The following is a 17639-nucleotide window of genomic DNA, read 5'->3' on the forward strand; positions in this document are numbered from 1 at the left end:
GCCCACTGGGCGCCTTCCTTGGGAGGTGTTTCAGGCACGTCCAGTGGGGAGGAGACCTCGGGGAAGACCCAGGACTAGGTGGAGAGATTATATCTCAACACTGGCCTGGGAACGCCTCGGGATCCCCCCGTCAGAGCTGGTCAATGTGGCCCGGGAAAGGGAAGTCTGGGGCCCCCTGCTTGAGCTGCTCCCCCCGCGACCCGACCCCGGATAAGCGGATGACGATGAGGATGAGGATGAGGATGAATAACCCAGATCTTAAAATATCAAGACAAAGATTTCACACAGATGTTAAATTATCAAGCAAAAATTATCATTATACTTCACTTAAACATAGTTTTATTAATCTGTGGTTATTAAACTTTATTAAACAACTCTAAACCACACTTTACTGTCTTACTACATGATAATCAGATTAATAATATTATACAACATACACATTTAGGGATGCATGATATATCGGCAGTGATATCGTTATCGGCCGATGTTAGTCATTTTTTAACATATCGGCATTGGCCCGATAAGTAAAACTGGTCCGATATTAACAGCCGATATTTATTTCCGTCTAGTTGCCGTTGTGAGTGTTCTTTGCCCATGCTCAGCTTGTTTGGTCATGTGACAGTGTCAGTGACGCAGCCAGAGACGCACAGAGAGGCAGTACAGGAGTGTTTGTCACCTTAACTGAAAAGAATCAATGTCGGCGGTTTGGATGTTTTTTACGGTCTCAAATGAAGGTACTCGAATTGAAATATGCAGTACTTGCAATGCCGAAGTAATGTGCGGAGGATGCCGTGTCAAATCATTCAACACCACTAGTGGTGCAACGGTTCACGGGTTTCCCGTGATCCGTACGGATCAACCCTCACGGTTCGGGACGCAAGTGATCCCCGGATCGGCTGATAAAAAAGAAGTTGTGCGTTCACATGATCAGCGCATGTTTAAAGGAAAATTCCGGTATTAACAACATCATCAAGTATCGTAGCGAAATATAGTTTCTGTTGTGTTTTATTTGGCGTTACGTAATTGCATTGAAACGGAAACCGGAACCGGAACCTGATATGTTTATATTTGGTTGTACTCTTTTCGCTCCGTTCTCCGGATCAACAGTAGAGCTAGAACCGAATGAAAAGACTACAACCAACCTCCCTTGATATATTTGATTTAGCTGGCTGAATCCGAATACTTAGTACATACTATTTCTGTTCAGTGTCTACTACTTGACGGTACTACACTTGACAGTGTAGTACGGTCTACATCTATGCGTAGAACGCCTCCGAACGCTTCCGAACATCGCCGAAACTCCACCGGATGTTTGGAGATGATGTATCTCCCCTCAGATGCCGGCAAAATTACCTTGATAAGTTACCTGTTTTCCGTCTTGTCATCGTTAAAAATGTCTCTTTTTACTTAATTACTTACTTTACTATTTTACTCTTTTAAATGTCTCTTTTTTTGGCTTTCTGGTGGTGTTGGGTCAGCCATCTCTTCTTCGTTCGTTACCAGATTCCGGTTGCATTGTGGGATAGCGTAGTGAACTCCGTTGTTTACCGTGGCGGTAGTACGCATTCCGAAACGCGTTCCGTACTACACAATGCGTACTGAGCATTCGGAAGCGCTATGTTTGTGGCTTACTACAAAATGCATACTATATAGCAGTCAAGTATGAGTATTCGGATTCAGCCACAGATTTGAGTTGAAATTGACTTAAACTTGATTTTTTTTTTTTAATTTATTAGACAAGTGTCTGGTTTCCATGAATATTGGCAAATTTGATTTAAGTTATAAAACCTTGTCAAGATATTTTTATTTGTGATCGTTATTGTGATTTATGATCCAAACTTTTTCATAGATGCAAGTTGTAAAAGTAGCCTAAAACTAACACTGTTAGTAACTTGTGTTTGTTATGGATGCCCTGCAACTTATTGAAGGAACAATGTATTTTGAAGTTTTGGAAAATAAAGAAAGAAATAACTTTTTCATATTCATAGTGTTTACATGTTCTTCAGTATACAAAATCCTCATAGAAACTTGTTATTATACCAATATCAATATCGTAATCGGTTATCGGCCGTAACAGCAATTTTAATATCGGTATCGGTCAAAATTTTCATATCGGTGCATCCCTATACACATTATACCATCATTAACAAACTAAGAATATAATGTGTACCTAAACTGTCATGCCAACAAAAATATAAATATGTTGAGTTATTCTAATGAAAACAATGTATTTATGACCTAACCTTCGTGGATGTAAATCTGTTAAATGTCTTCTGATATTGAACCTTTTGGTGTTATTGTGGGTTACCATTGGGTAAAACTGACCTGAGAGTGTCCAGTGTACATTTCGGACTCTCAACCATCACCGTCCCGTACGCGGGAGACACTATCGTTATAATTTGTGTTCATGTTTGTTTTTATAATTAAAAATTTGCAAGCATATGGATCTATAACTATATCCACCTCAACAACAAGATGTAACATTTCTATGATACCAAAGTCATTAATGTGGTCACCACATTACCACACTGAGTTATCAGCTGAGTAATATATCTGTTCTCTGATATGGATTGTGGTGTATCTGCACATTGATTACAACTGACCTGAGAGTTTCCAGTGTACAGTGTGGACTCCCCAGTCCAGCAGAGAGCAGCTTCACTCCTGAATCCTTCAGATCATTGGTACTCAGGTCCAGCTCTCTCAGACTAGAGGAGTTGGAGCTGAGAACTGAGGCCAGAGCTTCACAGCATCTCCTTGACAGATGACAGGCATTGAGCCTTCACACAAAATAAACATGTTAGGAACTGTAAAATAACCTAAACCTCTAAGTTACTCAATAATGAAGGAATTTAATTAGTTTAGCAAAAAATACTAAATAATTAGGTGTATAAAAGTTTATTATATATTCAATGTGAAATAGTTCTTTAGTTGAGATTGAAAATGTTTTTAAATGTGTTTATTAAACGATGTAAATGCCCTAATTGTAAATTGTAATGTAAATGAAAACTACATCTATGTTCTATTGTTCTGAATATTCTCTTATGTGTACTGTAATACACGTCAATAGGACACCCACAGAGATGTTTTGTATATTATTCTATAACTTAACTTTACTTTATTCTGTTGTGAGTAGAACAGTAAAACATGTTATGAATTTACAGGGATCTTTTGCATATTATTTTAACCTTATATTTTAGTTTTATGTATATTGTGTAGTGTGTATTTTAATTCCTGTTACGACTGAACCTACAGAGATGTTTGGGAGGCTTTGACCACTGGCAGCAGCCTCAGAAGACCCTCCTCTGAAGCAGAGTATTTATTCAGGTCAAACACGTCCAGCTCCTCTTCTGATGTCAGTAAGATGAAGACCAGAGCTGACCACTGAGCAGGATAGAGAGATTCTCCGGAGAGACTTCCTGATGTCAGGTAATGTTCGATCTCCTTCACTAGAGAACGGTCATTCAGCTCATTCAGACAGTGGAACAGGTTGATGCTTCTCTCTGGAGAGAGATATCCACCTATCTTCTCCTTGATGTAAGACACTGTTTTTGTATTGGTCAGTGAGCTAGTTCCTGTCTGTCCCAGCAGACCTCGTAGGACAATCTGATTGGTCTCCAGAGAGAGGCCCAGGAGGAAGCGGAGGAACAAGTCCAGGTGTCCGTTCTCACCCTGTAAGGCCTTGTCCACAGCACTCTGGCAGAGGAGGAGGAGTTTATCTTCCCCAGAGGTGGGTGGTTCTTCTGAAAGCAGATTGACACCATCGTTGATGAAGGACAGAAAGACATAAAGGGCAGCCAGAAACTCCTGGAGGCTCAGATGGACAAAGCAGAACACCTTGTCCTGGTACAGAACACAGTCCTCTTTAAAGATCTGGGTGAACACTCCTGAGTACACTGAGGCTGCTTTGATGTCGATGCCACAGTCTGCCAGGTCTGCCTCGTAGAAGATCAGGTTGCCTTTCAGCAGCTGGATAAAAGCCAGTTCTCCCAGTTTAAAAATGATATCCTTGCTCTCTGAACTCCACTGTGGATCAATTTCATCTATCGAACGATACTTCCTGTCCGCCTGTTTGGACTGAACCCTCAGGAAGTGGCTGTACATCTGAGTCAAGGTCTTGGGCGTCTCTTCTACTTTCTGGGTTGTTTTGAAGCTGTTCTCCAGAACTGTAGCAATGATCCAACAGAAGACGGGGATGTGACACATGATGTGGAGACTTCGTGATTTCTTGACGTCGGAGATGATTTTGCTGGCCAGTGCCTTGTCTCTGAATCTCTTCCTGAAGTACTCCTCCTTCTGTTTGTTGGTGAACCCTCTCACCTCTGTCACAAGGTGAACACAGTCATCAGGGATCTGATTGGCTGCCGCAGGGCGTGTGGTTATCCAGATGCGAGCAGAGGGAAGCAGTTCGCCCCTGATGAGGTTCGTCAGCAGCACGTCCACCGTGGTGGACTTTGTGACATCAGTCAAGATCGGGGTGCCCTCGAAGTCCAGAGGAATACGAAACTCATCTAGACCATCTAAAATGAAGACAACTTGGAACCGGTCGTCTCTGAAAATTCCTGCACTTTTTGTCTCATTAAAGAAGTGATGAATAAGTTCCACTAAGCTAAACACTTTCTTTGTTAGTAAATTCAGCTTTCTGAAAATTAAGAGAAACGTGAAGTCTATGTCTTGGTTGGCGTTGCCTTCAGCCCAGTCCAGAGTGAACTTTTGTGTTAAGATGGTTTTACCAATGCCGGCCACTCCAGTTGTCAAAATGTTCCTGTTTGATATATCTTGTCCAGGTAAGGGTTTAAAGATGTCTCCACATCTGATTGGTGTTTGCTCCTTGAAGGGTGTCCTGGAAGCTTTTTCAATCAGTGTGACCTCATGTTCCTTGTTGACCTCTCCACTGCCTCTCTCAGTGATGAAGAGCTCTGTATAGATGTCATTCAGAGGTTGTGGATGTCCTGCTTTAGCGATTCCCTCGAACACACAACATAACTTAATCTTTAAATTAGACTTGATTTTTTGTTGGCACTCGACAGCAGCAGATTCTAAATGAGAAAACAACAGAAGACATCAGTTAGTGGATGGTGGCATCACTGGGAACATGTCAATGTTTCCTGTTGAATTATCAACTTGATGATATTTAGTTGCTTCATAACTTGTGGTTATTTGTGGTGGAAGCTGGTCGTGACAAAGACTGCATGTCACAGATTCAAAATGTTCATGACTATTTCCTTTTTTCCACTGCAATAATGATTGGTCTAATGGTAGTTATAATGATAGTGAATCGGTTTAAGATGACATGCTGATATAACAAGATAGTGTTGCATCTCTTCCACTGAGTTATTCTGCTGTTTATCTGCAGTTTATGTTTAATATTATTAATAATAATTAAATTGAATAACATTTTATTTCAAGGCGCTTTTCTTAACACCCAAGGTCACCTTACAATTCATAAAACACCAAAAATCTAGAGTCAAAAGCAGCAAGAGCTGCATCGCCAACAGCATGATCAAAACAAGACATAAGACCCAAGTAGAAGGGGGTAAGAACAGTGAGGAGAACCAGGTATGAGGGGGTAAGAACAGTGATGAGACCCAGGTAGGAGGGGGTAAGAACACTGAGGAGACCCAGGTAGGAGGGGGTAAGAACAGCAGCACAACGGGGACACGAGGGGAACCCACGGTAGGGGGTCATTACAACAAGCAGGCCAGTGGGAACATGTGTTTTGAGGAGAGATTTGGATGTTGTCAGGGTGTCTCTTTCATTTCAGTTCAGAGCCCTAGCACCCACGGTGCTGAGAGCCCTAGCACCCACGGTGCTGAGAGCCCTAGCACCCACGGTGCTGAGAGCCCTAGCACCCACGGGGCTGAGAGCCCTAGCACCAATGCTGCTCAGAGCTCAAGAACCCATGGTAACGAGGTGATACCCCCACTATAACCTACATATCTGGATCAAACCATTTAACTTGATACACGGAAATAACCCTACATATCTGGATCAAACCGTTTAACCTGATACACGGAAATAACCCTACATATCTGGATCAAACCGTTTAACCTGATACCCCCACTTAAACCCTACACATCTGGATCAAACCATTTAACCTAATACCCCAACTATAAACCTAAATATCTGGATCAAACCATTTAACCCCAGTGGAAAAATTGTCTCCACATTGAAGTTTGAAATGCATAAGTCTCACATTGGGCCCTATCTTTCACCCAGCGCAATTTACTTTGTACACCAACGCATGTATCGTTGCTAGTTTGCACCCAGCGCTAAGCTGATATCCCCCCACAGCAAATTCTCTCCACTAAACTTGCGCCCTTAGAGGTGTGTTGTCGAAAAGCGGAGGCGTGTTTTCGCGCAAATGATACATGGTGCTATCTTACAGATCGATTAAGCAGTTGCGCAACTGACTTTTGTCAGTAATTGTGCCCTAGCGTGCCCTAGTGCAGTGGTTCCCAAACTTTTTGTGCCCAAGGCACACCAAAGGACAAATTAAAATGTCAAGGCACACCTATTGTGCAAAATAGCCTTATAACACGTGTTATCACTAATATCATCTGTTTATCTGTTAAGTTTATAATTATTTACTAATGCCAAATAAGATGTGACAAAGACAACTATTCTACTCATGAACTATTTATTAACAAAATACTTCACAAAAATATTTAAACTTTATCAAATTGGGCTTAATCAAACACACCCATTTCAACCAGACAGGTGAGGCAAAGGAAACAGAAATGCAGCAGAGAACTGTCCATGAGAAAGCTGCATGGTCCTGAATCTGACCCAGAAATTATAACTAACATTTAGAATCAGGCTTTTTTTGTAAATATTCTGCCTACTAACAAATCAGTGGGACACATGTGCCTGTCGGGGCGCACAGATTTTTTTAATCCTTGGTGGCACGGAGGAGAGGGCCACTCGCAAGTCCTGCTCAACAGAGAGCCGTGACCTGGTCTTGTTCTTCATGTAAACAAGAGTGGAGAACGCCAACTCACACAGGTAGGTGGTGGGGAAATGAAGAAGTTGGTCGATAGCGTGGTGGGAGATGGTTGGATATTCTGATGCACAAACCAACCAAAACTGATCGAGTGTGAGCTCACTAAATTTCAGTTTCAGCGTGCACGGAGCTCTGCGCTCTCCTCTCTCTCCATCATAGTGAGCTTCTCGGTTGAGGACTCGGACTCCTGGTTGAATGGGTCTCGGTCATTGTCCTCGATGTCCGCCACACGTGGAAAATAGCGCTCAAACCTCTCTTTTAAGGTCTGAAGGTGTTCCGCATATATAGCGCGCTCACTGGCTGCCTGTGGCGCAGCTGATGCCAGCGGGATCAGCTGTGCCGCTGATGCCAGCGGGATCAGCTGCCGCTTTTCTTTCGGTGGGTTGTCGGACTCGGCAGTCTCTGCACTGGTGGTAAGCACGAGAAAGCGCTCCATTTTCCCTCTTGGATATGTTTTAATGTTGTGTTGACCTACTGCCTTTGATGTGTCACAGTCTAAATTAAATTCCCACCTGCGCAACTGCGTGAACAGCGAAATGTGGGATCCTCTTTGAGGATTTTTTAAATAGTTTTTAGATAAAGAGTTTGCCTCTGTATTATGGAATGAGTGCATTCAAAGTAGTATATAGTAAATTCAAATAATTATTTTTGTATAGTTGTATACTATATTGCAGTAGGCTATGGTTGTCACACAATCCCACGGCACACTTGGACTTGCCTCACGGCACACCAGTGTGCCGCGGCACACAGTTTGGGAACCACTGCCCTAGTGGATAGCGCAGTTGGTGTTTTGAAAACGCCTTGCCCTTCACACCGCCGCGCTGAACCCTCCGGCAGCGAGGCGGTGATAAGGGCGGTTGCCACGGAGAGATGTACAAGCACCCTAAAGACCCTGACGTTGGGCTGGGCGAGATGGACCAAAACTCATATCTCAATGTTTTTTGTTCGAATGGCGATATACGATATTATAACTAAATTTTGAACAAAACTGGTAAAATGTGTAGTTTTAACTCCAAGCTACAATTATTCACCATCAACCATTTATTTAGGTTTAGTTTTTAGTTTTTTGCTCAACAAAGCACAGCTGTGCTTTAACAACAGACATGTAAGGGATAATGTATAGAACACCGGTCATTATCGGGAAAATAAGGCTTGAGGTGTTGCTGCGTTGTCTAGACAGAGACAACGCAGCAATATCAACATGAGTAGTTCTAGCTGGAGAAGCATGTGTTCATTCTATTGAAGTCTATGCAATATTATTGTATAGCCTACTATTTTTGTTTTTATAATTGCTATTTCACAATTGTCTTCAAATTCATGCACTGAATAGTGACCTGGTTGTGCGTGCGTGCGTGCGTGCGTGCGTGTGTCTGTTGGGTTATCTGGATTGTACAGGATGTATCAAGCAAGAGATAACCAGATGAGACAGGGAAAAGCGCAAGCTGCGGACCATCATTGGAGAGAAGGTGATGCAGGCGCATTAAACGAAGACGGGGTGAGACAGTGCGATAGACGAGAAAGACGCAGAGGAACTTTCCATACGAGAAGCTGCGACCGAACCGGCTGGGCAGTGTAAAAAGGTAGACGTATGTTGGGAGGCGGTACCGAAGTGGGAATGTAACCCCTTGTGTACCGCATGAGGCGCTTTTTTTTCGCTTCAACCTGAATGTTGGTGGCGAATATTTCAGTCGTCATTTGACATTGGTGGGGACACGTCCCCTGGTCCATGCACACACACACACACACACACATACACACACACACACACACACACACACACACACACACACACACACACACACACACACACACACACACACACACACACAGCGATATGCGTAAGATACTGTCTCGTGCGCCCCAGATACTTTCTCGTGAGCACCAGATACTTTCTCGTGCTCACGAGAAACATTAAAAACATTTTACTCCATGTCCCTTTACGGGTTCCGTACTCTCTACCACTGTGTCCGCCATGTTTTTGTTCAAAGTTTGTTGTGATGCGTAACGTGGGTGGGAGAACACTACGTACATATAAGGGCGGGATTGAGCAGCTGAACATGGCTTGTAGGCTCAGAGAGCAGCTTTCGGCCTTATAAAATAGCGCTCGCAAGGCAACATCAAAATAATATATAATATACTGGTATGGCGATTTTCAAAAATATACTGGTATAAATTTTACTAACGGTATATCGTCCAGCCCAACCATGACGCAGACCATTAAGACCCTGACAAACACAATTAATACCGGTTTTGTTTGCATACGGTTGACAACGCTTGAATAGCATCAGCTTTGATCTGTTGATGGGCAAACAAAATTTCACTTTAGGGCCCCCTACAGTCCTTTTTTGTGAAATTTAGCCTGATTAACCTTGACCTATGCTTCTTTAAATACACCAAGTTCGGTGATGATTGACTCAAGTTAACCCCGCCTTTAGTCACCTATCATTGATTGGGCTAATTTTGACGTCCAGCCGCCATTTTGTTACAGGTTCTGGGTTTCCTAAGCACACTTGCTCAACATGAGGAGGTACAATTGATTACAAGATTTCATGACTGTAGAAGAAAAATGTCAGATAATATGTCCATTCAAATTCTGCATTTTCAGTTAATTGATATAGCTCCCCCTATCGCCCGATCTGGGTACAATTTGGAGAGGTTGCATTTTCAGTTACCTGTTTTACCGCTCCCAATAGATAGATGGATAGATAAATACATAATCCCAGGGGGAAATTCATTTTTGTCACGAACTCCAGATATACATACACAAATTAAGAATAAAATCTAATATAAAATATAATATATATATACACATAATATAACTACATATACATACATAAAAGATAAAAGATACAACCTAAGAAATAAAAAAATACAAATAACATAAATTTAAGGACTATATATATATATATATATATATATATATATATATATATATATATATACTAGTGGTGGGCCGTTATCGGCGTTAACGGCTGCGTTAACGCAAAACTTTTATCGCGCGATAAAAAAAATATCGCCGTTAATCTATTTTCAAACACTTCCTTGTTCGGACCCATCACGTGACTGAACTAACCAATCAGAAGCTAGAATTTAGGGTGCACTCACACTAGGCCACCTGGCCGTGGCCGTGGCCGTTTTCACACCTAACCGTGCTCAAATTTGCCAGTGTGAGTGTGGCCAGTCTGGCCAGGCCAGGCCAACTTTGCCACTTGGGAGAGGTGTGCTGCTACGGTCCGGGCCGCTACGGTACAGACGCTAATGAGCCGACAGGCGCACACGCACGGCTACGCAACCTGAGCTGGATGACGTATAGTCCATGCGACGACCACGGACATAATAACGGCGACGAGCCTTCTTTCCCATTAAACGGTAAACGTATATCCAAATAAGCAACAGACTCAGCAAAGTGCGTACTTAGTTCTCTGTGTTGTTGTCCATTGTTTTTAAAACTCTGACTGGCGGCAGACTTTATTATGGTCCTAACAGCGGACGCTTGGTGATGACGTGTTACTTACGACGTGATGACGTATGTACAAGAGCCTACCGTGGACAGGCCACAGTTGCGACGGCCACGGCCAGATGGCCCAGTGTGAGTGCATGCCAGAGAACAATGGGGCCATTTGAGCACGGTTAGGTGTGAAAACGGCCAACGGCCACGGCCAGATGGCCTAGTGTGAGTGCACCCTTAGACTGAGGTAAATATGTAAATATGTAATAATTGTGCAGCATAAATATGTAAATGATTAACTGACTAAAAATTTTAAGTACATTTCTAGCAAATTAACTCCAATATAAATTATATTAATTTATTCTACAACTTTCAAATATTTAACTTCTAAACCTTACATTATTATGGATTATTACACGGCTCCTCTCAATGCTGTAGACTGCTCCATTCACTTGTATGGGCCTTCCCAACATTCAGCTGTCAATTATTTTTGTTTATGCTCCGTTCACTTGCATGGGCATTTCACAACTTCCGGCGGTGAATTATATTTGATAAATCACCATTGCCCATTATAATTGGCCGCTGTCAAGGTGAACAAACAGATTTTTTGCCGTTTGCAATTTTTTTCTAGATTAATCTAGATTAAAAAAAATAATCTATGCCCACCACTTATATATACACATACATACATACATAAAAGACAGCACTGTACCTTTCGTTACCGAAAAATATGATGAAAATTTTTCGTCAACAACCTTTTTTCCGTGACTAAGACGAGCCGTTGACGAGCTAAAAATAGATCTGTGATAATAAAAACAATGACGAAATGTCATTTCGAGACAGGACGAAAATGTTAGTGGTGTGCTATTTGGACATTCAAAATGCACGATATTTTCCAATCAGTACACTCCCGTAAGGTTCTTATGCAACTGTTCACTCCTCCAGTAAATAGGACGGACCTTAGCTACGACTTGGCAACGGGAGGTATGGTCCACTCAGCTATGAGCTAACGTTATGCAACATGAATTGAAATTCTTCCCAGCTTTTATTCCACAGATAATTTTGGGTTTATAGCATATAACCGCGTTTTCTGATTACAGTTTAATGCATTTTTCACAATTTACCAGCTATCGTTTTGAAGGCTGAACAGACAAGAGTACTAAAGTGTGACGTCACGTTTCGAGAGCAACAGATTTTCGGTTCTACACAAACCAAATTAACAAGGGGAAATCCTATGCCACACAAACCTTTTATAGAAAAGGATCAATCTTTTTGCGAATTGATTTGTGAATTTGCTTTACCAATGATGTAAGTAATATTGAGAATAGATTGTCTTCATATTAAAAAATAAACTAAACTAAACTAACGTTTACAAACTTTTCCTTTTAATACCCCAGGGGAATACATGAACGCCTCGACATTTTTCGATTGGTAGTGATTTTCACCTCTTGAAATTGATTTATTTAAATTTTGAAAGAAACAACCCATGGAAGCAATGGAGAACGCCATCTCTCATTCAGTTGTTTAGAACTGAAAATCCGGTTGCCAGGACAACGTAACGTTTTCACTTTAGTACTCTATTTGAGTGGTACAACTTAGCAGGTGTCCATATAGCCTATATAGGGTTAGCCTAATTTAACTAGTTTAAAAAGAGAAAACATTTTGACTAAAACTAATGACTTAAAGTTGACTAAAATGTAAGGACTTTTCGTCTACTAAAACTAGACTAAAACTACAAAGGAAAACAATGACTAAAATGTGACTAAATATACTAAGCATTTTCGTCAAAAGACTAAGACTGAGACTAAATCTAAAATAGCTGACAAAATTAACACTGCACTGTACAAAAAGTATTGTACAGTATTGTGCAAAAGGTGCAAGAATTATAGTCCTTGTTTGAGGTCAGAGATTGCAGAGAGGGAGGGGGGGGTGTCTGACATTCTAAGGGAGGCGTTGTAAAGTTGAATGGCCACAGGCAGGAATGATTTCCTGTGGCGCTCTGTGGTGCATCTGGGTGAGAGGAATCTTCTGCTGAAGGTGCTCCTCTGCTGCCCGACCCATGTTCCTTTGACTACATCAAGTTTGATGAGGATTGGTTTAAGTTAACCTTGCCTTTTGGCATTAAGTTAATGAAAAAACCTAAGATCCTTAAGGAATTTAGTCATAGGTTCTTGAGGCATATTTGTTCACCATGAGGATATGCATGTGTTAAAAAACGATCATGACTCTAAGTCAAAGGGGTTATTAGATATGTTTCTTCAAAGTTTGCATTTTTGGACTGTTGCTATAGCGCTACCTTTGGGCCAATCAGTGTAATATTTATTCTTTCCCTCATCAGACAGATCCCGCCCTGCAGAGCGGGTTTTATAAAAAGACTAAGACCATCCACACACAGGGAGGTCAAGTTCCACCCTCTGACGATGTACCACTCAACAAAAATAAAGATTTAGTTTTACCCCTTTAGAAAAGGGTGTGAGGGGTTAAGGTGAGGGTTACCAAACTATAAAAGCGATCCTGTCAAGCTAGCAATAACACCATTGAGCCAAGGAATACAGCAGCACTAAGTAAACCCCCTACCTCTCAAAAAAGGTAAGTTGTATTCTACGCAAATGCAATCCCGAGTGGATGATAATGAATCATTGGATCCCAGTGGATTAAAGGACAAAGAAGCTCCCCTCTTGTCAAAACAAAGCTGGCAGAGACCGTTTCTTTAAAAAGTAGATAGAACAACTCACCCACACCAGCAAGAGAAGAGATCAGACCCAGGGTGTAGCATAAGTGTTGGTCCCTCTTCTTCATACTATCAATCATCGCTTGACTTGCTCTCTCCCCTTTCCCCATCACCATGTCGATCAGACGACGTGCTTGGTCTGCTTTGCCCTTCTGGTCCTCAATCACGTAGTCCTGTTCCTCAGTACTAAACACCTTCTGCTGCCAAAGGTCATCCACGAGACCTTTGATAACTGGGCCTGAAACTCCCTTCACAAATTCAGAACGGATCCTTCGAAGCTCCCCTGGAAGAGAAATCAAAAGGCAATATGAAATGACAATGAGCAAACACGATACTGGATTCATTAAACTCATCTTTATTGGGGTAAAGATAAAACCGTTTGTTGCACCAACTTGTTCACTCACAACTCACAAATGTCCTTAAAACGAACAACCTTGAAAGTTCATTTAAATCTTGTTACTAATTCAGATCAGTAATTCAACTCGAGGTCACGTGACTACGAGGCGTGGCACGGTAACTTCCTCTGCAAGTGATAGACCTTAACACCTTTATTGTTGCTCTTAATATTTGTAAACACACTTCAAAGTAACGGAAAAGGTGCCTAAGATAAAGACGCGTTAATGTCAGTTGTTGGAAATCGCAACGAGAGTAGACCAACTGTAAAGCAGCGTGATACCAGTTGGCGAGCTACCAAACAAATCATGGCAGACAAAGACACACAAGGCTGGGCTGTCCACATGATCACGGAGGTCACTGGCATTAGAGAATCGTTTAAACAGAGTTTTGATGAACTGAACGAATTGATCAACTGACTGAAAAAAGAAACACGGGCCACCTTAAGCAGAGTAACTAATGCGGAGAAGCGCACCAGCGCTATAGAGGATCAGATGGCCTCAATATAGGTAAACAGGATGTGAGGCCCATTAGGGGGCCGCATTAGGAGAACACCATACACAGTCGGGAGCCATTTCGCTTTTTGACCACGAATACAAACAAGAATATAAACAAGAACTTTCACGGAACAGACGAGGGGACCCAAATGCTGGACACAGGGAGACGGAGACGGAATAAAGGAAAGGGGTTTTATTCCGTAGACAGGCGAGTAGTTGGGCAGGCAGGGGTCCGGTAACAAGCAGGTAGTCAGAAAAGCAGGGATCAGGAACCAGCGGGGTAGTCAGACAGGCAGGGATCAGGAACCGGCAGGAGAGTCAGACAGGCGGGGATCAGGAACCGGCAGGAGAGTCAGACAGGCAGGGATCAGGAACCAGAAGGAGAGTCAGACAGGCGGGGATCAGGAACCGGCAGGAGAGTCAGACAGGCGGGGATTAGGGACCGGCAGGAGAGTCAGACAGGCGGGGATCAGGAACCGGCAGGAGAGTCAGACAGGCGGGGATCAGGAACCAGAAGGAGAGTCAGACAGGCAGGGATCAGGAACCGGCAGGAGAGTCAGGCAGGCAGGAGTTCGATAACAGGCAAGCAAGGGGGCGACGGCAGGCGGGTAGTCAGGCAGGCAGGGGTTCGGCGACCGGAGAATATATAAAGACGTAGCGACGAACTGGCGCCGGCTGATAGGAAATCCCCGGCTGAAGTAGCGACGATCATTATGGATAATTATGTCCAGGTGCGGGAGAAGGAGGCCCACCAGCGTCCCATAGCCACTAGATGGCGGCATTGGACCGCGTAGCAGGACGCAACGTGACAAGAACAAGAACACAAATACAAACACGAATACAATCCATGGACATAATAAAGGATGGACCACGGACTGGAAAATGGCCGCCCATTCATTCCTATACAAACTGCTCAGTGGCGCAGGGTAACATACAGGAGCGATTTGCTTCCGCGTTATGGGGCCAAGACACGTGGCCTAGTCCGTGACTTCTTCTTCTTCTTCTTGTTTAGTGGCGGATCATAGTTTTTCCCCATATACTGCCACCTACTGGACTACTACACATGAGTGTGTAGTAACGCCATTGTTAAGTAAAAGGACAAATCTCAGACTTTGGAAGTTAATGGAGTTAATGGAAGTTAATAATGAATTTAATGCCGAATTTAATTTAATTCGGAAGTTAATGGAGCCGTGCACTTCAAAATAGGTCGATAGCAAGGAGCCATTTGTTTCAGTACGACTCCTTTCAGCTGCCCACCCAGCAAAAAAGAAATACATAAACTGCTAATAAAACGCTTGAGGAGGCGTTTTGAAAAGAAAAAAAATTGTTTAGAACATGGTAGAAATATAATTATGAGCCTTTGATTGATATCCAGACATTTTTTGCGGAGACACAATCCTGTTCCCCACTTGTATTGGAGTGGACGGCGATATCTACTTCTGGGCCACATGAAATGACGGACCCCCGTCCACAGCCCGCTTAAACAGCTGCAATACCAGGCTTGGCCTCTGAGCACTGGTGGATTGCGGAAGTATGTACTGCTCCTGGGGGCCTGATACAATCACGAATACAAACGCGAATACGAACACGAATAAGAATAGCCGATACGAATTATATACAAAGACACACGCTTGAATATAACATTTTCGTTTGTATTTACACTGAAACTCGCATACACCTTAGGATAATATATTTTTTGTTATAATTAGAAGGACAAGAGCTCCTATTTTCGATAGATTTTGTTTGACTGAACTGGATCGTACGTCTGAAATACCCCCTCGCCTGGGCTCGCGCGGCGCCTTGAAAGAAGGTAGGTCAGGCTGCCGAAACACCTGTCTTCAAAGTAAGAGCCTCTTCTGCCCTTCAAAATAATTGTCTCCTCTGTGACGCAAATCAGCACATATAATAACGAGCTGTAATATCCGCACATAGTCACAAGGCAGCCGGACCAAGCATATAAACTGTAAGAACCACACAAAGCCACAAGATGGCAGCACCATCACACATACGAAGAGGTCGGGGTCGGGCGCTCAACATCATAGCCAGTATCTAAGAGGGAGCACGACCCAGAACAGGGGAGAACAGGTGAGTTAAAAGTGATCCTGATTCGATGAAGTTTTCAAAAAGAACACGACACCTCTGTCTTCAAATTAAGAGTCCCTTACCGCCCCACAGTGTGTCGGCCAGTTCCTCCTGGTTCATCTCCAGCTCTGTTTGATGCTGTACAGACTGAGCACTGGTAACCTTTGACCTCTCCTGGTGTCTGTGGAGAACACACGCACACACACACACACACACACACACACACACACACACCAAAAAGGTAAAAAAGCACGATTTTTGCGTCATTTAAAGCAGGAAGTCTAAGAGGGGGGGGGGCACTTAAAAACTACAAGCACTCCTCATTTTCAAACCTGTCTAGGGGTTGGGAACCACTGACCCTACAGTCTTATTTTGAAAGCACATCATCCACTGTGAAGATTTTAGTTGACTCCTCCGCTCCTGAATAACATATCCAGCCCCGGAGACGTCTCGCTCGCAATCGCAAAACCCGCCACCGACCCTCGCTGTTCAGGCATCAGAGCCGACCAGCGCCCGCGTCCGACACAGTACATTATTTTTCAGAGATAACCCTCATCACTACAAGACTTTACTTGTTGTGGAAGTACCAGAGAAGTCCGAGAACCCAACGCAGTCCATAATTCATAACATCGTCCCAAGGCGCACACAGTTTTTGGCCGCGATATTATAGATTACATTATACAATATATATTATACAACGGGGGGCCTAAATCCAGCGATCTGAATGGTTCCTAACTGTTGTATAATGAGCGTATACATAACTGCTATGAGGCCCGATCATTTTGTGGAAGTTTGCATATCACTCCGCGCCTGGAAGTAGAAACAGTTACAAAGTAAAACATATGTTGGATGATGGAGAGGGTGTAAATGTTGTTACTCCGGGAGTGAGCAAGGCGATGGAGAGACTAACGAAAGCTTAGGCACACGGCGAGTGAACTGCTCCATAGGATAAATAGCCGGGGAACCGCTCTAGCCGAGCCTTCTCTCGGAGGGACGCTAAAGTGTGTTTAGGAGGGACTACTTTTTTGTATTCTTTAATAAAACAGCTACTTTGACTTTCTTGGTTTCTTTCTAAATGTAGTGTTTCCATGACTTTCGTTTTGCCATAATAGTAACCGTTGTATAAAAGCAATAGATCACTTCAGTCAGTGGTATGTGCTCATTATACCACTGTGAAGGGGGTCGCCGGCCCTCCGCTACGCCCCTTAACAGTGGTATAATGAGCACATACCACAGCCTGTCGTGATCTATTGCTTAATTATATAACATGATATTATTTTGATATAGAGCAACAATCACTTCTCCTCCATGCTGCTGTTCACGCTGGACTGCAGGGAGTGAATACTGATTGGCTCTTACGTTGCGTCCCTCAGGGAGTGAACGCTGATTGGCTGTTATGTTACGTCCCTCAGGGAGTGAACGCTGATTGGCTGTTATTTTACGTCCCTCAGAGAGTGAACGCTGATTGGCTGTTATGTTACGTCCCTC

At 43.0% G+C, this 17639-nt stretch overlaps 1 protein-coding gene across 1 annotated transcript; it reads right to left on the reverse strand.

Moving 5' to 3' along the window:
• Nucleotides 1–2521: 2521 nt before the first annotated feature.
• Nucleotides 2522–16276, reverse strand: LOC115546781 (NLR family CARD domain-containing protein 3-like). The gene is made up of 4 exons (XM_030360537.1): nt 16235–16276; nt 13184–13462; nt 3251–5036; nt 2522–2777 (listed from the first exon to the last, which is right to left on the reverse strand). The coding sequence occupies exons 1-4, from the start codon at nt 16269–16271 to the stop codon at nt 2537–2539; spliced, it is 2343 nt and encodes a 780-aa protein (XP_030216397.1). The 5' UTR covers nt 16272–16276; the 3' UTR covers nt 2522–2536.
• Between the last annotated feature and the right edge of the window lie 1363 nt (nt 16277–17639).

Source organism: Gadus morhua, chromosome 7, assembly GCF_902167405.1.
Source record: "Gadus morhua chromosome 7, gadMor3.0, whole genome shotgun sequence".
Taxonomy (NCBI): Eukaryota; Metazoa; Chordata; class Actinopteri; order Gadiformes; family Gadidae; genus Gadus; species Gadus morhua.

Bases quoted from the DNA above. Each gene is read 5' to 3' on its own strand.
- LOC115546781 (XM_030360537.1), bottom strand. From the start codon at position 16,271: ATGAACCAGGAGGAACTGGCCGACACACTGTGGGGCG. The intron at 13,463-16,234 runs GTAAGGGACTCT...TTTCTCTTCCAG, and splicing joins GGCCGACACACTGTGGGGCG to GGGAGCTTCGAAGGATCCGT. The intron at 2,778-3,250 runs GTAGGTTCAGTC...TTTTGTGTGAAG, and splicing joins AAAGCCTCCCAAACATCTCT to GCTCAATGCCTGTCATCTGT.